Genomic DNA, 21893 nt, shown 5'->3' with positions numbered 1-21893 from the left:
GGAAAACTTTGTTTTCCTTCCGCGATGAGTGACATGCAGTGCTGACAGCTGTCTAGTATGAATCCTGAGGCGGGAACACCGCGCCAAATTTTAAATGAAAAAACCGGCGTGGGTTCCCCCCTCGGGGGCATACCAGGCCCTTAGGTCTGGCATGGATTGTAAGGGGAACCCCCTATGCCGAAAAATCGGCGTGGGGGTCCCCCCCAAATCCATACCAGACCCTTATCCGAGCACGCAGCCCGGCCGGCCAGGAAAGGGGGTGGGGACGAGCGAGCGCCCCCCCCCTCCTGAGCCATACCAGGCCGCATGCCCTCAACATGGGGGGGTGGGTGCCTTGGGGGAGGGGGGCGCCCTGCGGCCCCCCCACCCCAAAGCACCTTGTCCCCATGTTGATGAGGACAAGGGCCTCTTCCCGACAACCCTGGCCGTTGGTTGTCGGGGTCTGCGGGGGGGGGCTTATCGGAATCCGGGAGCCCCCTTAATAAGGGGGCCCCCAGATCCCGGCCCCCCACCCTGTGTGAATGAGTTTGGGGTACATGGTACCCCTACCCATTCACCTAGGGAAAAGTGTCAATATAAAAAAAACACAGTACACAGGTTTTAAGAGTAATTTATTAGTCAGCTCCGGGGTCTTCTTCCGACTTCGGGGGGTCTCCTTCCGACTTCTCCCGGTGTTCGGCCTCTTCTCCCGGTGTTCGGCCTCTTCTCTCGGGCCCCGCCGCTATCTTCTTCCAGCTCTATTGCCAGCGAGGGGCCCGGTCTGCTGCCGCTGTCTTGTCGCCGCTGTCTCGCCGCTTCTTCTCTTCTTTTCTTCTTCCCCGATGTTGACATGACGCTCTCTCCGGCTCGAATGCTGTGTGCGAGCTGCGGAGCCATTTATATAGGCGGTAACCCCGCCCCCTTACGACGTCATGGTCCCAGCATGCGCAGGGACTCTGGGGTCACGCCCCCTTATGACGCAAAGTTTTCAAAACAAAGTTTTCCTTTCCCGATGAGCGAGCCATCTCGGCGCTGGCTCCTGCGATGGGGCTCGTAGGTGTCAAATCTCGCCGAGAAGTGCGGCGAGATTGACACAATATCGCGGTCACCTACTGTACATATAATTCTGGTTGTGGCGTTTTATATTTTACATTCTATAAATGATTATCAGAATTAGTTAATTTTATATGCTTTATAATGCTTTCAATTCTCCTATAATAACATCTCTTACGGATCCAGGTTCTGTGTTATCTATTTTTTTAGCACATATAAGAATATATATATATATAAGCTTCCTGGTGCTTCGGTGGATGTAGTAGTGTCATCATCCGAACGTTAGAGCGAGGCTTGGTTCTATATTTACACTTCCTGTTTTCCTTGGAGGGTAGGATGTGGCCACCAGAGCTTCAGAGCGAGGCGTGGTTGTGTAATGGTATTTAAGGAGCGATGAGTCAGTGCGTCGCCTGTTCCTATGACAACGTCCAATAGGACGAAACGTACGTCGGAAGGCAGACACGCTGACGTCATCGTTTCTATCTCACTGTGAACGGGTGTATGCAGGCCGGCCGGCTGTTCCATGGTTACATGCTTTTAATCGTACTTTCTGATGTAAGTGCAATTATTCCCTATTTTAATAAATTGTTCATACTGATTCACACTATGGAGAATGTATCTTTTATTTCCTTGGGTTCCCCTTGCTGACCATTCGGTTTCTCTGGACGGAGAGTTCCGGTGTCAATCCTCTGTGAAGAGATTGATGGTGTTGTCCCCACTGAGTGGATTTCCAATATAAGCTGGTTTAAAGCTTACCTTTGGTAAGCGTGCATTTTTATAGGTGGCGGATTTTTCACTGGGTGCTTGCTGATTAACTTTTCAATCACCATTGGTGTATTTAATTGACCTCAAGGACTTTTCTTGTTTAGTCATCAATATTTATTCATTTATTTATTTTTTATTAATTTTTATTTTAAGTCACTTATGGTTTTTATGTATCACTATTTGGGTTGGATTATACACTGTGTGTTTTTCATTTATAAACTTGCCGTACTTTGAGAGATTAGTTTGTAAGCATTTTTTGCAATTTGTGGTCTATTCACATTCTTATAATTCATTTGTTAGCGCGGTTCTTTTGATTATTGGGACGTGTTTGATGGTCAGGAGGACCAAAGGGTACTAAGGGTCAGGAGGACCAAGTGGCCTAGAAGCAGTAAAGCTGCCACGAGAGAGCCAGGAGGTTAAATGTTATGTTTGTTGCATTGATGGTGAGAACCCCCTGCATTGGAAGACATACCTGTGTGAACTTTTGATGTTCTTTTAAATAAAAGTGAGCATGAAAGCCCTGAAACTATTTCTGGTGTGGAGTAAACTCACTGTTTTGGCACTACCACTGAGCAAAAAAAAAAAACATGTCACAATATACTGTATAGTATGCGTAATCACCCAGAAATGTTCAGGTTTTTAAAACTATGATTGCTTTTTTTTACCATTGCAGCATTAACTTAATCATAAATTACAATCAATGCACTGACAATGTCCTAACATGACAACATGTCAGTACCTTGCAATTCAAGATTTGTTCCAGGTGTTCCAAGACAATGTTTAATCTCTACTGTAGGTGTTCTTAATCTCCATCCACTTCCTGCATGAACAAAAAGGTCAGCCAAGAGCTAAGCTAAACACTCTAAGCTCCCCTCCCCTGAAACATATTCTTCTTATTTACATAGGAATAATCCAGCAACAGGCTTCTGACACTATCATGATGGTGCCACCAGTCCCCTACTAGTTTCTTTGGGCCACATGTATTAAAGCGGAGTTCCACCCAAAAGTGGAACTTCGGCTCATCTGATTTTCCCCCCCCCCCTCCGGTGCCACAATTGGCACCTTTCAGGGGGGAGGGGGGTGCAGATACCTGTCTACTACAGGTATTTGCACCCACTTCCTGGAATAGACTCCCGCGGGAGTCTACGCCCCTTCCCGCACCCCCCGCTGTCTCCTGGGAAACACACAGGTCCCAGGAGATAGCGGGGACCACTTAGAACGTGCAGCGCGACTCGCGCATGCGCAGTAGGGAACCAGGAAGTGAAGCCGCAACGCTTCACTTCCTGACTCCCTTACAGAGAATGGCGGCGACATCGCTGTGCTCCAGGACAGGTAAGTGACCATTTATTAAAAGTCAGCAGCTGCAGTATTTGTAGCTGCTGGCTTTTAATATATTTTTTTTCTAGGTGGACTCCCTCTTTAATCTACTATGTGCTATCAAATGTTGGTAAGGCATGTTTATAAGGGTTAAAAAGTCATCTGAGAACAACAAAATTTACCTGAAGACCACTCACCAACTAGAAGTTTCTTAAAACATAAGTGTGTCAATCCTTATTGCTGTCTAGGAACTTATTATCCCTTACTTTCTGTGAAGCAGGACAAGAAATAAGGGGAGTGATTGTCACCATGACATGAAGTCACAGACAGCAATAACACCCAGCAACAGGGTCTAATATTCTCCATGTTATTAAAAATGTGTTTTGCTTTAGTGACTCCTTATTTCCTGTCCTGGCACATGGGACTTCTCAATAAAAACCCCAACATACTGTAGGTTCTATGCCTCCACCACTGTTTCCAAATGTAATAGGGTTTGTCTGTACTAAATCTTTAAATATAACATATGAGCAAATACTAAACAATGTAACATTGATATATTATTAATTTATTATTTGCAAATTTCAACATTTTAACTTTAAGTTTAACCCCTGAGAAAACAAATATGGAAGCTGCTATTAGTTCTCTTTTTTAAAGCTGTAGGTTCTGGAGCTATCATTCCAGTCCCTAGACTTCACTAGCTCATGAGTCATTTATCTGAAACAAGAAAGCTAAATGTGACCCTAGAAAATATAACGAGTTCTACTCCAAGTGCTGGCATGCAAGAAAGTTGAATGGAAGCTGAGTGAATGGTTACATTCAAGCCCTAGGTCCTTGACCTATGAGGTAGTTAAGAGAAGATAAAGGTGACAGCTCCGGAACAGTCAATCGTCCAGTAGTGATCCCCGTATTTCTATCATGCCAGTTAGGTCTAATTGTATTTGGTAGCACATTTTAAAACATACTTCAAAGTAAACAAAATGCCATTACTTTACTCTTTGAGATACATTTTAACCCTCTTGCACAATCATAAGAACAATGCATTATGCACACAGATTACTATGCTGCAGTTAACATTTGACCAAAATAGCTGCTTCCATTTTACAAAGCAATCAGGCGGTTATTTTAAGAGACAGACTTCTGGGTTTATTATTGTACTGAGATGGTTGCGATTTTACTGGCTTCCCCAATTATCTTTAAACTATGCTTGACTTTAAGTAACAAATCTTTATTAGTCAGTGCGGCCGAACAGCTGGAAGCTCAGAAGTTCTTCGGCAGTGGAAGGCAGAAACACAAATAGGATGTAACAAAGGCAATTTCATAGAGTCTGGCCCAAACTGACCTCAAATAAACTAGCAAGCCTATAGACTTTCAACACAACTACACAGATAAACAGGCAGATAATTGGTTTTGTGGGTTTAGAGTGACTCTAGTAAAAAAAAAAAAAAAAAAAAAAGTAAACTCATTTTTGATATGGTAATAGCTGTGATCTACAAGTAAAATCCTTTTTTTTCATAGGCATTCTGTCCTTGTCCACTGTGTACAGCCCTGTAATAGCACTTGGTTACCCTGAGGGGTGGGGCCACATTATCTGATCCTACAATCTGATTAAAGTAACTCCTACTGAACTTTTACATTGCCTACATGCCCCATCAACTCCTGACACATCTCTTAATAGGATTCTGTATTAGTAAACCCTATCCCTGCCCTTCCAACAATTACAGCATTCAATGCAAACACTCCACTGAGTATAATTTAAATTTTAGCTGGGTAATTAGCACCTTTTACAATCAGAATGTATGTAAACTTTAAAAGTGAAAGTCTGTTACTGACTTTATTTGTCCCTGCTAATCTCAACATATATTAATAATGTCCACATCCATGCTGCCAGTCCCCTTGTCTTCCATTAGCTTCCTAATCATGCCAAATACAGAAGAAGATCCACTCTAGTATAATCAATTAGCATCCCTCATCCCCAAACGGGAGCTACAAGATGCTTTGGCAATGCAAAGGGGGAGATTTACTAAAACTGGTGCGCTCAAAATCTGGTGCAATTCTACATGGTAGCCAATCATCCTTTAACTTCAGCTTGTTCAATTAGGCTTTGCCAATAAAACCTGGAAGCTGATTTGTTTCCATGCAGAGCTGCACCAGATTTGGCATGCTCCAGTTTTAGTAAATCTAAAACATAGTGTGCTTGTAGTTCTTTTATACACATGAAATTAAGCAAATAATGACCAGCTGGGAACACCACAAATTAAATATATAAACTTACAATTTTACTACGACATCATTGAAGAGATAATATCTCAAATATCAATAATTACAAGATATCATAAATAGAATAAGCTGGTCATCCCTGAACACTCTATGTGTGTGTATATATATATATATATATATATATATATATATATTTGCTTCAGTTCATATTTGAATCCCCTGTGGTGATGCCCACTTGCTATATAGGCAACCTGGTAAAGAGAGATGCCTCCCTTCCTCCACGCATTTCTATTGCTGTTTTGTAGTTCTTTTACACACCTCCCACACAGCTTGGCTGGCAGAAGACAAAGGGCCCCGTTCACACCTGAGCGATTTTCTGCTTGAAGCTTGTAGCTCTAAAATGCTCAATTAGCCAAATTCCATTAATTTAAATGGCCCCTGTTCACATTTGAGCATCCTGATGCCTGAAGTTCAAAAAAGTACATGAGCTTCTTTTTGGCAGATTACAAGCGTTTTTGGCCCCATAGACTTCAAGAGAAACGCCTGATTTGAGCATTCTATGAGCGTTTTGTCACGTGTTTTTTGCTCAAGCAGTAGCTGTCCATCCCTAATTTACTCTCCCTCTCCTCCCCTAGTGCTTTCTATTGGCTAAACAAAAATGTCTGAAGCTGTAAAACGCTTGTAATACGCCAATACTCTTCAAAAAACGCTCAAATATAAACGCCAGTAAATCGCTAAACTCAGGTGTGAATGCAGCCTTACTGTTGATATCAAGAAGTGGAGATGTGCCTCGCATTTGGAAACGAGTAATGTAAAGGGAGCTCATGCAATCACACATCAGATGAATAAAACAAAATTTTATGATAAATAGGAGCTTAAATTTACATTTTTTTTGCAGTGTATGATCAGTGAAATGCTTTAGGACTATGATAGAGTGCTCAGTATTTTATGAGTTTGAACAACCCTTAAGAACTAAATTCCCACAAATTAATACTTGGCTTTGTAGAGCACAAATAGGATCACACTTATATATTTTTTTACTTTACTTTGTTCAGTTTTTCTCATAGGAATCGTTTAAATGGACAAGAGAAAGATATGTGTATACAGTTAGGTCCATATATTTGGACACAAGCACAATTTTAGTTTTTTTTTCAGGTATTTACCAAAACATATTCAAGCTATAGTTGTATAATGGATATGGGCTGAAAGTGCACTCTCATTTTTAATTTAAGGGTATGTACATCCAAATCGGAGGAAGGGTTTAAGAATTACAGTTTTTAAGATTAGCCATCCTCCTTTTTCAAGGAACCAAAAGTAATTGTACAATTGAATCAAAAGCTGTTTCATGGCCAGGTGTGGGCTACTCCGTCGTTATTGCTTCATAAATTAAGCAGGTAAAAGTTCTGGAGTTGATTCTAAGTGTGGTAATTGCTTTTGGAATCTATTGCTGTGAGCCTACGTTCAAAGGAGCGGTCTATGCAGGTGAAACTGGCAATTGTGAGGCTTCAAAAATGAAACAAATCCATCAGCGAGATAGCAGCAACATTAGGAGTGGCCAAATCAACAGTTTGGTACATTCTGAGGAAAGAAGAAAGCACTGGTGAGCTCAGCAACATAAAAAGACCTTGGACTTTCACAGAAGACAATAGTGGTGGATGATCACAGGATCCTCTCTATGGTAAAGAAAAACCCATTCACAACATCCAGAGAAGTGAAGGCCACTCTCCAGAAGGTGGGTGTATCATTGTCAAAGTCTACAATCAAGAGACGACTTCACAAGAGCAAATACAGAGGGTTCACCATAAGGTGCAAATCATTTATAAGCCTGAAGAATAGAAAAGCCAGATTAGACTTTGCCAAAAAAATCTTGGATGGCTGAAACTAAGATTAATCTGTACCAAAATGATGGGAAGAATAAAGTGTGGAAAAGGCTTGGAACAGCTCATGATCCATGGTGGAGGCAGTGTGTTGACATGGGGATGCATGGCTTCCAGTGGCACCGGGTCATTGGTGTTTATTGATGATGTGACAGAAGGCAGAAGCAGCCAGATTAATTCTGCAGTGTTTAGAGATATACTGTCAGCTCAGAATCAGCCAAATGCAGCAAAGTTGATTGGACGGTGCTTCACAGTACAGATGGACAATGATCCAAAACACACTGCAAAAGCAACCCAGGAGCTTTTGAAGGAAAAGAAGTGGAATATTCTGCAATGGCCAAGTCAATCACCTGATCCCAACACAATTGAGCATGCATTTCACATGCTGAAGGCAAAACTAAAGGCAGAAAGACCCACAAGCAAAGAACAACTGAAGACAGCTGCAGTTAGAGCCTAGCAAAGCATCAGAAAGGAGGAAACCCAGTCTTTGGTAATGTCCATGGGTTCCAGACTCCAGACAGTCATTGCCAGTAAAGGATTCTCAACAAAATATTAAAAACTAACATTTTATTTATGATTATATTAATTTGTCCAATTACATCTGAGCCCCTATAGATGGTGTGACTGTGTATAAAAATGGTTGTAATTCCTAAAATGTGCTTGATATTTATGTTTAACCCCTTGAATTAAAGCTGAATGTCTGCATTTCAAATTCATTTGAATTGTTACATTTTAATTTTATTCTGGTGGCATACAGAGCCAAAAGTATAAAAATTGTGCCTGTGTCCAAATATATATGAACCTAACTGTGTGTGTGTGTGTATGTATATATATATATATATATATATATATATATATATATATATATATGTATATATATTAAAAAAGAAAAGAAAATGGCTTAACCTTTAGACATTATAGAAACATGAAACAACGTAAATGTTTGGATTTAGACACACTGGCCACATAATAGAACACCATGCCCTTTCTGTAACGCACAGTTCAGCTGGCCTAAATCAGCAAAGGAATGCAGCAAGAAGTTCCAGTATTCTGCTCTGCATGAGCTGTGCTGCCACTTAGTATAATACATTGAAGGGGAAAGGGCAGAGGCAGAAAAAAAGTGTCACATACTTGATATATTTTAACATAAACAAAATGACGCCCCTTGTGTTCAATTACTACCAGTGTTAATCAATCAGCTGCTATATATGTATATAAATTTATAAACAGATCCGTGCAACCATTTTGATTGAAAAGTGAAAAAGTAAAAAAATATAAATAGTGCTGAAATGACGAATATCTAAACAAGGGAGAAATATTCTAGTCAGCTTCTTCCTATCACCACATGTGCATTAGTGATGCATGCTCTTCTTGTTTTATGGTGCTTCAGTTATATGATGTGTTCCACCACCTAATATAAGGGGGGCCACTCACCAGATAGCTTTGGACCACTAGGACCCTCACCACTTATATGGTTGATCCTAAGCTTGGTATATGCTTGGCATCCACTTCCTTTGCTCTTATGTCCAATGTCACCAGCAGTGAATCCCAAAATGAGAAAACAATAGCGCAATAATTGTGCAATACATTTAAAATAGCTTGTTAAAAAATGAGCCAATACACTCACTTTTCCATGTGCCATGAAGCGGCATCCACTGTGTAATGCCTGAAAAGTTACAATCCTTGCTGCCGCTCGTCTCTCTAAGCCGCCATGCATTTCACCTGAGCCGGACATGACATCAGCAAAGCCCTGGAAGTTCCGCCACTAGTTAGACCTCAATGCATTTCACCAGAAAGGCGACATCAGGAAGTCATGTGGTGGCCATTTTATCAAAGTCCTATATACTCCCTAATGCTGCCCCATTGGTTAACTAATCCCCTGGGTGTCTCCATATATGCTAATGGGATATAGTGAGGATATATATTGGTAGCAATGTAAGTGACAATTTGGAGTACTCATGCAATATACATAATTTTCAGGGACATTAAAAGGTGTACTTTTTACTCCAAATCAAGGTTATAATTGTATTACTCTATTAAGCATCTTCCGATTCACGTGGCCCGGTACAAACTTATCCAGCTTTACTGCAATAACATATATGACAAGTACATCTACATAATCTATGTTAAAATTACATGTAAAATATAGTAATTAGTATACCTTAAACGGATGTTGCATACATATTTCACTATATAATCCTGTGATACCTATTATGATAGACCTATGTTAAGAGCCATCCCGTTAGCTATATGACCTACACTACCCTCTAGTGGCTATAGATGACGCCTTTCCGGTGAAATGCATTGAGGTTTAACTAGTAGCAGAACTTCCGGGTCTTTGCTGATGTCACGTCCGACTCAGGTGGAACGCACGCCGGCTCAGAGGGACGAACGGCGGGAAGGATTGTATTTTTCCAGGTATTACACAGTGGGTTCCGCTTCATGGCACATGGAAATGTGAGTGTATTGGCACATGTTTTTTAACAAGCTATTTGAAACAAACTTATTGCACTATTTTTGCACTATGATTATTGTGCTATTGTTTTCTCATTTTGGGACTTCCCTGCTGGTGACATTGGACATAAAAGCAAAGGAAGTGGATGCCAAGCATATACTAAGCTTAGGTTCAACCATAAAAGTGAGTGGTGAGGGTCCAAGTGGCCCAAAGCTATCTGCTGTATTAGATGGTGGAACACATTATTTAGAGCATGCATCACTAATGCACATGTGGTGATTAAGAATGAGCTCCGGCGTGTTCGCACACCCCACATGCAGAGCCCGCCAGGAAGTCGGCGCTGTGCTAATCACAGGCAGTGAGACATTTCCCGATCTCTGCAGCTGCGCATCGGGACAATGTCTCACTGCCTGTGATTAGCGCAGCGCAGTGCCGACTTCCTAGCGGGCTCTGTATGTGGGCTGTGCGAACACGCCGGAGCTCATCCTTAGTGGTGGTAAAAAGAAGTTGACTAGAAGATTTCTCTCTTGTTTATATATTCATCATTTCAGGACTTTTTTTATATTGTTTATTTCCTTTTTCACTTTTCAATCAAATTGGTTACACGGATCTGTTTATAAATTTATATACATATTTTGTTTGGTTATTTGAATACTCACAAACTCGATTTTGAGCTAGTGCCTTAACACACAGATTACACACTTGATATAGTAGCTCATCTTCTATTGCAAATAAGAGTGGTGCAAGTGATAAATTAATTTAGAAATTTCAACAACTACTAATTTTATATCTGACAGTTTTAAAGCCGAACTCCTGGCACAAAAAATATAATTTAAGGGCCAGTCCACGCCATAGAAACGCAGTCCGGATGCATTCCAGATGCTTTTCTGCATGCACGTTTTTGACGTGTTTTTGATGCATTCCAGTGCGTTTTTTATGCAGTCCAGTGGATTTTTCCCCCCCTCTTTTTTCTTAAACCTAAAAAGGGACATGTGCGTTCCAGTGCATTTTTGATGCTTTTTTACAGCGTTCCAGTACAGTCCAGTGCAGGAAAAATGCAGCATGATCTACATTTTCAGGATCTGGAACGCACTGGAACTGCAAGCACTGGTGTGAACTGTGCCATTAAATACCATATAACCTAAGTATTTTTTAAGTATTTGTTTAACCATGCGTTTTTGATGCTGGAAAAAAAACACACTGGGCTGCATGTGGTGTGAACTGGCCCTAAATGTATTATTCAATAGCCACGAAGGATATAAATCAACTTTGTGTTGCCTTTGCAAACCAAGATAATACAGTTGTGCTCAAAAGTTTGCATACCCTGGCAGAAATTGTGAAATTTGGCATCTATATTGTAAATATGACTAATCATGCCAAAAAAATATCTTTTATTCAAGGATAGTGATCACATGAAACCATTTATTATCACATAGTTGGGCTCATTTTAAAATCTTAACAACAGAAATCACCCAAATGGCCCTGATGAAAAGTTTACATACCCTGAAATGTTTGGCCTTGGTACAGACACAGAAGGTGGCACACACAGGTTAAAATGGCTATTAAAGGTTAATTTCCCACATTTGTGGCTTTTTAAATCGCAGTTTGTGTCTGTGTATAAATAGTCAATGAGTTTGTTAGCTCTAGAGCCTCTAAGCAGGCTAGATACTAAGCCATGGGGAGCAGAAAAGAACAGTCAAAAGACCTGCGTAACAAGGTAATGTAACTTTACAAAGATGGAAAAGGATATAAAAAGATAACCAAAGCCTTGAATATGCCAGTCAGTACTGTTCAAAAATTTAATAAAAAGTGGAACATTTGGGGATCTCTTTATACCAAGCCAAGACCAAGAAAGATTTCTGCCACAACTGCCACAGGAATTGTTCGGGATACAAAGAAAAACCCACAGGTAACCTCAGGAAAAATACAGGCTGCTCCTGAAAAAGATGGTGTGGTTGTTTTAAAGGAGCACAATACGATGATACTTGAAAAAAAAAAACAGCCACTTGGTCATGTTGCCAGAAAGAAGCCTTTACTGCACAAGTTCCACAAAAAAGCCTGGTTGCGTTATGCCCAACAACACCTTGACATGCCTCATTGGGCTTTTTTGTGGCATTGGCGTAGTAAAGGCTTCCTTCTGGCAGCTCGACCATGCAGCTCTTTTTTGTTCAAGTATCGTTGAATTGTGCTCCTTAAAAACAAGCACACCGTCTTTTTGGAGACCAGCCTGTATTTCTCCTGAGGTTACCTGTGGGTTTTTCTTTGTAACCTGAGCAATTCTTCCACCAGTTGTGGCTGCAATCTTTCTTTGCCTACCTTGGCTTGGTATCAAAAGAGCCCTGAATTTTCCACTTCTTAATAAGGAATTAAACAGTACTAACTAGCATATTCAAGGATTTGGGTATCTTTTTATATCCTTTTCCATCTTTATAAAGTTCTATTACTTTGTTACGCAGGTCTTTTGACTGTTCTTTTCTACCTCCTCATGGCTCAGTGTCTAGCCTGCTTACGGCATCCAAGTGAGAGCTAACAAACTCATTGACTATTTATACACAGACACTAATTGTGATTTAAAAAGCCACAAATGTGAGAAATTAACCTTTAATTGCCATTTTAACCTGTGTGTGCCACCTTCTGTGTCTGTACCAAGGCCAAACATTACAGGGTATGTAAACTTTTTATCAGGGCCATTTGGGTGATTTCTGTTATCATTATGATTTAAAAAGGATCCAAAAAACTATGTGATAATAAATGGCTTCATGTGATCACTATCCTTAAATAAAAGACAGTTTTTAATAATGCCTAAATTTCACAATTTCTGCCAGGATATGCAAACTTTTGAGCTCAACTGTACCTTGTAAAATTGGCAGTGATATCATCACTGTGCTGGAACAAGCCTGGGCATATAGCAGAGCTGTGGGACGGACCCCACAGGCCCACCCACTACAGGCTGCCTGTAGAAAACTACAGGAGGGGGTGCAGACAAGATCAGTCACCCTGCACAAGCAAAAATAACAGCAGTGATTGGTCTTTATCATAGGAAGCTCCTGCACAGAGACAAAGTTTATTCTGGTCTACTACACAGTTCTGGAAGAAATACACTAAGCACACCAAGATGCAAGTACATGCCTCAAGTAGTTAGACAATATCTGCTTACCCTAGAGTTCAGCTTTAAACAAAGGCTTTTGCATTGACCTGGATTGTTTCTTTATTAATGGAAAAACATTTCTTGTAAATCAGTAACAGGACCATGCAGAGTAACTATTTAAATAAGATAAGCACTCCTGCATACATATATGCAAAAAAATGAACAGGACATTACCGGACAGGCGTCTTTGGCAGCCAGCACAGCAGGTCCAAAATGTTGTGAATTCCCCATCCGGTCTCCATCACCCGGCTGAATCTGGTAATTTACTCTTTGATAGAGAATCTGTAAAAACAGCAGGTCGTAGAAAAAAATTCACAAAACTACCGCTAAGAAAATGGACACTTTCATCGCTGTTTGTGTTTTACAAGAATTACCTGGGACATAACAAGCTGAAAAAATCAACGTGGCACGCTCCTGCATACATTTCTGAATATTACAATATGTACAGTACTTGGGCACAGAAAACTGAATTGTCCCTTTTCTACGGAGTTCTGCTCCTTTTTATTTTACAGTATATCTCAATCTTTGTTAAACCTGATATTGCAAGGCAGAATAGTGAATATATAGACTGAAAGTGAACTTTGTATGAATGAAAGGATGTAAAGCTAATTTAAAAGCAAAAGTAAACCGCTGTGTTGTTTTTTTTTTTTGGTTTTTGTTTTGCAACCTGCAAGACAATGTCATAATGTGCTAGTAGCATCGCCTACTAGCACATTATGTGAAATTTACCTTATAACGAAGCCCTGTAGCAACACGCTGTTACCGCTGAAGGCGCTTCCATCTTTACCCGGTCTTCCTTCCCGGTTCACGGACTTCGACTGTGTGAGTGGCTGAAGCTGCAAGGGCATCGCTTCTGCGAATTTGCGTGGGAACTCCTGCTTATGACACAGGACTCTGAAGAAATGGCCTGGGTGGCCATTCCTTAAGAGCGCATGCGCCGGTGACATCACCGGCTGCATCTACAGTAAATATTGCCTAAACAGTGCACATTTAGGAGATATTTCCAGTACCTATAGGTACAAATTATGCATGGGAGTTTATTTCCACTTTAACCACCAAGAGCAAACACTAAGGTCTCATGCACACTGGGCATGTTTTGAGCATCAGACATTTATTTTTTTAACTACCTCTAAACTCCCTTGCATGTTATCCTATGTGTTCAGGCTTTAAGCAGCTTTTTTTTTTTAAAAGAGGAGTTTGCTGGCAGAAAAAAAAAAAACCCTCTGCCAGCATGTTCTGGAGCAACAGTGTTTTGGCAGAAAAAAACGTTAACCGCTCTGAAACTCTGCTAAACGTCGGTGCCCAACCTTTAGCAGAGCGTCTTTTTTTTGTTTTTTGGAAGCGAAGGCCCCCACCTGAACTATACCAGGCCACATGCCCTCATCATGGCAAGGGTTGTGGGGATCTGTGGGCAGAGTGCACCTTGGCAGGTTTAACAAAGTTGAAATTTGCAGATCAAGTTAAGGTTACCATACAGAGTGTCCGTGTGAGTAGGTGTTCATCTGGCACACAGAGGTCATTTTGCTAACTGCTATGCTCAGGTACCTTTTTCATGCGTGCTCTTAGAGGAAATACATATCCTTACATTCATACCAGGTTAGCTTTCAATAGTATTAATCACTGACCACTGACCATGGTAGACATATAGTACATGTCCTTTAAGCAGAAATATGACATTTCAGAGTTTAAAAAAAAAAAAAAAAACTGTAAACATAACTGTAATTAGTGCCTGGGAAACTCTCAAAATGATCAACAAGATGCCCCTTCTTCTGTCACGCAAAGTACAATAATTATTAAATTTGTCATGGGGCATGCTCAGTACATCAACATATACAAATTAAAGTAGTCATTTAAAAAAAAAAATACATGTTACAGTCCTGCCCTACAGTATCATATCTGCTTCATAGTAAAGTTGACCTTTTTGTTAAGAATATCGGAAAGGATTAAAAGGCCAGTTCTGAGTAGATGCGGATACTCTAGAAGAGGTCTGATACTCCAGTTAGCTTTTTTATCTCGCCAGACCTTAGTGGCGAGTTCTATGCACCTGAGATTCCAAATTCACAATCCCTATGCAATCAAAGTTCTCATACTTTTAGTTAAAATTTTATTTCACATTATAAAAAAAGGCAGCTAGAAAAAAGTTTCAACTTGTGGATTGCTGCATGATATAAACCAGCAGATGAACTAACCCTTTAAGCCCTTGAACCTTTAAGCCCTTGCACCATACAAAGATAAAGCATAAATCACTTACCTCTGTTTGTAAGGAGCTACTAGAAGCAAGCAATGTCTGTATGGCACAAGGAGGGCAATGAGTCAAAGCAAATGCCATAAGTTCTTGCCGTGTTCCCAGGTCATCATAGTTTTCACACTGCCCCAGTTTACTGCATACTTCCCAGCTGTTACTGTACCCTAAGAAATAGAATGGTAAGGCTGATATACAACAAACCATATACCATATTGCAAAACTTTACTCACAGGTAGTTAGGACTGGTGCCACCACATACATCATAGAACAGATAAGGGGTGAGACCTCAAAACTTGGCTATCGTACCAACCATTTCATATTAATACTTTGAGCCACCACCCCAAAAACAAGTAAAAAAACAGAAGGAATTCGACTTTCATGATATGTGTACTTGTTCTGCGTTTGACTCAAAAAAAAAAAGAGGGCCAGCATGATGGCCACGCATTTTCAAAAGGAGGTTAGCTAAGCTAAGCTCCACGTTTTTTTTCTCCAGAAAGGTATACTTTGAGGACCGTTGTCCTTGACTTGTAGTAGTGTTCTTTCTCTGCTCAGCAAAGTGTGAATTACAACAGGTAAATGTTCTTACTACCTAGAGCAACTGTATCTTTGTAAATATACACACATTGGGCTAGAGACGTTCATGGTGTAAGAAGCATATGGGCATCCACAAAATACCAGTCATGCAATTATCTTGGTGCATAATGCAGTGTAGTGATCACTGAATGCAGTATTTACAATATAAATGTATACATAGAATATATAGGTAATATCAGCAGATTTGGGTTCGGGTTGGGTATACAATAAACTCATAAATAATTTGACATCGGGTCTCACTTATAAAATGGTATGGGGGCAATTGTCTGAGATATTCTGTGAGGCTTTAAAAAAATTATACACTTTAGGTGTAAGGTGGGAGAATGATAAATTTGGATCAAATTGGTTGAAAATTCTTTCCTCAGACATTTTTATATGGAACCCCTACACACAGAGGTAGCTCAGCCTGACACTTGTGTACAAAAGCTCATTTTAAATGTTTCTTTTGAAGGAAGAGCATATGTAAAAAAAAAAAGTGTCCAATGCCTTTAAAAACAGTAAATTAAATACATAAAAAAAGTATACAATTTACTACCTGTGGCCATGAGCTCTTGGCAGTGCCCATTGGCAGCCTTGTAATCTTGACACTGAAGCGATTGTTCAGCTAGAAGTGTAAGAACTTGACCCTTCCTCTCCATCTCTTCATTTTCTGAAAGGGGGAAAAGGTAAAAAGGGAAGAATTGTGAAATGAGAACTTCACTTCGACAATGAACGTGAACCTGATATAAAACAAAGGGAAATTTTCTGTTAATCTATGCAACAAGTAAAAGCTAAATTGTAATGGATATTTCCTATCAAACATAAACAGGCCTTTAGGTGTCTAGATCCCATTCTATTTCCTCTTTCAGCCTTGATGTACAGCTTTTAATAAATACATGTATTATATAGAACAACCAAACTACATCCAAACTATCCCTCCAGTATTAGGAAAGAGAACTAATGTTGCTGGTTTTGCTTTTTATTTTTCAGCCTGGTCTAGCAGATGATATTATTCTAGAGAAAAAAAAGATTACAATGTTTAGAAAACTTTATTTGATAGTTATATAGGTTGAAAAAAAAGACACATGCAGATTTAATCCATGTCTCAATGAGTTAAAATATATGATATCATTTTAATGTATATAATTATTATGTCAACCAGCCCAGCTTCTACATACACCCAGGTACCAACAAGGAGCGTACATTTTGCTGGCCACCGCTACTGCAATGTTTACTAGACCCAGCATGGCATAACTTTCAGTTGATTGGGTGCATGCACTGAGCTGAAGACAGGGGAGGGTTGATTGTGGCAAACTATTTTTCCACAAGCCCTACTGACCCTATCTTCAGATGGACTGTTCAATCAGCTCAGTGCTCAGCGGGATCTAAACAGGCTGATGGCTGTTCTGTACAAAACAGACCAATCTCTGCAACTTATGTACACCATTACATTTTTTTTTTGCAGCCTACAGGGAAATTTGGCATCTAAGGCATCTGCAATAAAAGCACAGTTAAGAAGTTCAGGTTTACCTGCATGTTAGTTCATTTATTTAAAATCTTCTTCCTAGCAAGTGGGTCAGAGGAGACGCAGAAATACAGAAAAACAAAGCAAATATTTATCAAAGTTCCAAATACTTGAAAGGAAAAGTATTTTGCAGCTCACCTTGTTTATTATGCATAAACCTAGCAATCTATAGACTGGACTAGCATGTGACAAATTCTACTTATAGGAGTTAAAAATGTAATGTGTATTTTTATTTTATTTTTTTTCAGGAGAAATAAAATGATATCATTAGCTATGCAATCTGTATGGAGCACTATTCCTTCCATCAATACCAACGATGGGGCACAATTCCTTCCATTGATACCAACGATGGGGCACAATTCCTTCCATTGATGGGGCACAATTCCTTCCATTGATACCAATGATGGGGTACAATTCCTTCCATTGATACCAACAATGTAGCACAATTCCTTCAATTGATACCAACGATGGGGCACAATCCCTCCCACTGACACCAACGATGGGGCACAATTCCTCCCACTGACACTGATGGGGCACAATACCTCCCACTGACACCAACGATGGGGCACAATTCCTCCCACTGACACCAACGATGGGGCACAATTCCTCCCACTGACACCAACGATGGGGCACAATTCCTCCCACTGACACCAACGATGGGGCACAATTCCTCCCACTGACACTAATGATGGGGCACAATTCCTCCCACTGACACCAACGATTTGGGCACAATAACTCCCACTGACACCAACGATGGGGCACAATAACTCCCACTGACACCAACGATGGGGCACAATAACTCCCACTGACACCAACGATGGGGCACAATAACTCCCACTGACACCAAAGATGGGACACAATAACTCCTACTGACACCAACGATGGGGCACAATAACTCCCACTGACACCAATGATGGGGCGCAATAACTCCCACTGACACCAACGATGGGGCACAATAACTCCCACTGACACCAACGATGGGGCACAATAACTCCCACTGTCACCAACGATGGGCCACAATAACTCCCGCTGACACCAATGATGAGACATTGTTTACTCCCACTGGCTCTAAAGTCTGAAGGACAGTAAACTGGCATTTGTTTAGAAAGTTTGGAGACCCCTGCTGTAGATCAAAAGTATACAATTTGTTATGCAACTTAGTTATATAACAAAAGTAAAATTACCATTCTGGTACAAAGCATTGCAAAGTTATTTCCAAAGTAAATAAAGGCTTTTTTTTCACTTTTGTACCTTTTTTATTTATTTATTTTAAGTGACACAAAAAAAATGAAAAAAACTTAATTTAAAAAAGTTTAAAAATCTGTAAATAAATTATTCTGTAAGTGTGATCTTGCTGGGTGCCACATCCCATATATAAAATAGTGTACAATTGGTGGAAATTAGGCACTTTTTAGGCACTTACATACAAAATGTTATAAAAATACACATGTATTAACACACTTTCATTATAGTGATTGTAAAGCTTATTTTTTTTATTTTTTTTTTTACATAACAAACACGTTATACTTACGTCCTCTGTGCAAGGGTTTTGGCTCCTGGCTCCAATTCTTCTCAAGTGTCCCCACGGAGAGCCAATTTCCATGGGGGCACTCGTGGAGGCGCGCTCCTGAGTCCTGTTGCTGCGTCCATTGACACAGACAGCAAGACTCGGCCCCGCCCCTCGTGTCACTGGATTTAAATCACAGCAGTGTGTGCCAATGGTTCCTGCTGCTATCAATCTATCCAATGAGGACCAGAGACAGCGGCTGGAACTGCTGTGCTCATCCCAGTCATTGGAACGATCAAACTCACGTAAAAAAAAGGGGAGGGCGGTGCTGCAGCATAAAAAGGTTTTTCACCTTAATGCATAGAATGCATTAAGGTGAAAAACCATGAGGGTTCACAACCCCTTTAAGGCCATTATATAAAATCAGCAGCTGATCAACCACATCTACTTACACGTGGCTGTATATATATACCCTTGTGGTTGTTATATGAAAATTGTATTAATGCATTTGTATTTTTATCATATTTTGTGTGTAAGTGATTAAAATGCCCCTAACCTTAGGCAACTGTACACATATTTGGGGATAAAATTAGAAATAACAAAAAAATAAAATAAAATCCGTAGAAACATAATAGCTAGGAGGAATAATGAGTTAAATAGGGCTGACTATTTTACTCATATTTTAGTCAATATCGGTTAAAGCAGTATTAAAACCCAAAGCCAAAAATTTAATATACAGTTGTGCTCATAAGTTTACATACCCTGGCAGAATTTATGATTTCTTGGCTACTTTTCAGAGAATATGAATGATGACACAAAAATTTTTCTTTCACTCATGGTTAGTGTTTGGCTGAAGTCATTTATTATCAATCAACGGTGTTTACTCTTTTTAAATCAAAATGGCAACAGAAACTTCCCAAATGACCCTGATCAAAAGTTTACATACCTCAGTTCTTAATACCGTGCATTGCCCCCTTTAACATCAATGACAGCTTGAAGTCTTTTGTGGTATTTGTGGATACTTCTCAGATGGTAAGGCTGCCCATTCTTCTTGGCAAAAAGCCTCCGGTTCCTGTAAATTCTTGGTCTGTGTTGCATGAACTGCACATTTGAGATCTCCCCAGAGTGGCTCAATGATATTGAGGTCAGGAGACTGAGATGGCCACTCCAGAACCTTCACTTTATTCTGCTGTAGCCAATGACAGGTCGACTTGGCCTTGTGTTTTGGATCATTGTCATGTTGGAATGTCCAAGTACGTCCCATGCGCAGCTTCCTGGCTGATGAATGGAAATGTTCCTCCTGTATTTTTTGATAACATACTGCATTAATCTTGCCATCAATTTTGAACACATTTCCTGTGCCTTTGTAGCTCACACATCCACAAAACATCAGTGATCCACTTCCGTACCTTTCATCATAGGCCTTGTTGACTCCTCTCCAAATTTTGCGTTTATGGTTGTGGCCAAAAAGCTAAATTTTGGTCTCATCACTCCAAATGACTTTGTGGCAGAAGGTTTGAGGCTTGTCTCTATGCTGTTTGGTGTATTGTAAGTGGGATACTTTGTGGCATTTGTTTAGTAATGGCTTTCTTCTGGCGACTCGAGCATGAAGCCTATATTTCTTCAAGTGCCTCTTTATTGTGCATCCTGAAACAGCCACACCACAAGTTTTGAGAGAGTCCTGTATTTCACCTGAAGTTATTTGTGGGTTTTTCTTTGCATCCCGAACACTTTTCCTGGCAGTTGTGGCTGAAATTTTAGTTGGTCTACCTGACCGTGGTTTGGTTTCAACAGAACCCCTCATTTACCACTTCTTGATTAGAGTTTGAACACTGCTGATTGGCATTCTCAATTCCTTGGATATCTTTTTATATTCCTTTCCTGTTTTATACAGTTCAACTACCTTTTCCCGCAGATCCTTTGACAATTCTTTTGCTTTCCCCATGACTCAGAATCCAGAAACGTCAGTGCAGCACTGGATGAAAGATGTAAGGGTTTGTCAGGAGTCCAGAAACTCACTGACCTTTTATACACACACACTAATTACAAGCAAACAGATCACAGGTTAGGATGGTTTCCTTTAATAGACATTCAAACCCCTTTGTGTCAACTTGTGTGCATGTTATCAGGCCAAAATCACCAGGGTATGTAAACTTTTGATCAGGGTCATTTGGGTAGTTTCTGTTGTGATTATGATTTAAAAAGAGTAAACAAACACAGTTGATTAATAATAAATGGAGTCAGCCAAACACTAACCATGACTAAAAGAAATGTTTTTGTGTTATCATTCATATTCTCTGAAAAATGGCCAAGAAATAATAAATTCTGCCAGGGTATGTAAACTTATGAGCACAACTGTATTGCAGCTCACCAATCATTAGATGTGTAGCTTCATTAGTTCTTCTTTTTCCCCTTGTTATCTGGCCAGTAAAACAACTCCTGTATTAGAGTGCCCCCGCCCCCCACTCTGGATGAATGAGCACAGGGGGCATATTTGGACAGCAGCATTGCCAGTCTGGGGGTAGAGGAGTGTTAGTTGTACTAGTAGATTTAAATAACCCACCTGAAGCCAAACTCCAGTCAACACTGTATAAGCAGTTACAGCAAACTGTTTTTCCTTTTGAGATAAACGTTTTACATAAATAAAGGCTGTTCACTGTGGGCACACCTGCTAGTGTTAAATGGGATACATTCTGCTGGAGAGCTTGTCCTTACGAAAAACAACAGATTTACTGGTTGGATCACCAGGTGGAAAAAAAAGGATAGAAGACTAAAAAATAAAATGAATCCAGTCATCACAGCTAAGAAATGGTAAGCTTCAATATAATACATTTTTGCTTTAGGGTGAATACCACTTTAATAGGTGAGTTCATAAAAAAAAAAAAAAAAAAATAGTATTTATGTAATTTACTAGTATGGTTGCTTTAACTGACACGACATGTAAATCAAAGGTCACTCCTGATTTGAACAAAACAAATACAATTCAACAACATTATATTGTATTTCTGAATCATGCTTCTAAACAGTGATTTCACAGCAGTGATAGCTTTCTTGGCTATAAAGGAGAGGAGGATTCAGCTCAGCTTTCAGTTTCTGGGTTTAAATACAGAATAAAGCCTAACTGTGGGCATTGCCAACATCATTAACCCCTTTATGACCACCCAACACGTGTGTGCCGCAGCAAAAGAGGGGGCTTTAATGCCCACATATGCCTCGCTAAGTGGTCACCACT

The 21893-nt window shown here is 40.1% G+C and overlaps 1 protein-coding gene across 2 annotated transcripts in view; it reads right to left on the bottom strand.

Annotated features, from left to right (window-relative positions):
- The window catches only part of NBAS (NBAS subunit of NRZ tethering complex), a 1128646-nt gene that overhangs the window by 572368 nt on the left and 534385 nt on the right, over window positions 1-21893 (bottom strand). For both annotated transcript variants that reach the window (XM_073625355.1, XM_073625357.1), the window contains exons 33-35: window positions 16186-16299; window positions 15063-15220; window positions 12986-13093 (exon numbers count right to left, since the gene is read on the bottom strand). In XM_073625355.1, coding sequence (XP_073481456.1) covers window positions 12986-13093; window positions 15063-15220; window positions 16186-16299 — 380 coding nt within the window. The remainder of the gene's footprint in view (window positions 1-12985; window positions 13094-15062; window positions 15221-16185; window positions 16300-21893) is intronic.

This window comes from Aquarana catesbeiana, linkage group LG04, assembly GCF_042186555.1.
Source record: "Aquarana catesbeiana isolate 2022-GZ linkage group LG04, ASM4218655v1, whole genome shotgun sequence".
In the NCBI taxonomy this organism is placed as follows: Eukaryota; Metazoa; Chordata; class Amphibia; order Anura; family Ranidae; genus Aquarana; species Aquarana catesbeiana.
This window is presented reverse-complemented; position numbering and strand designations above follow the sequence as displayed.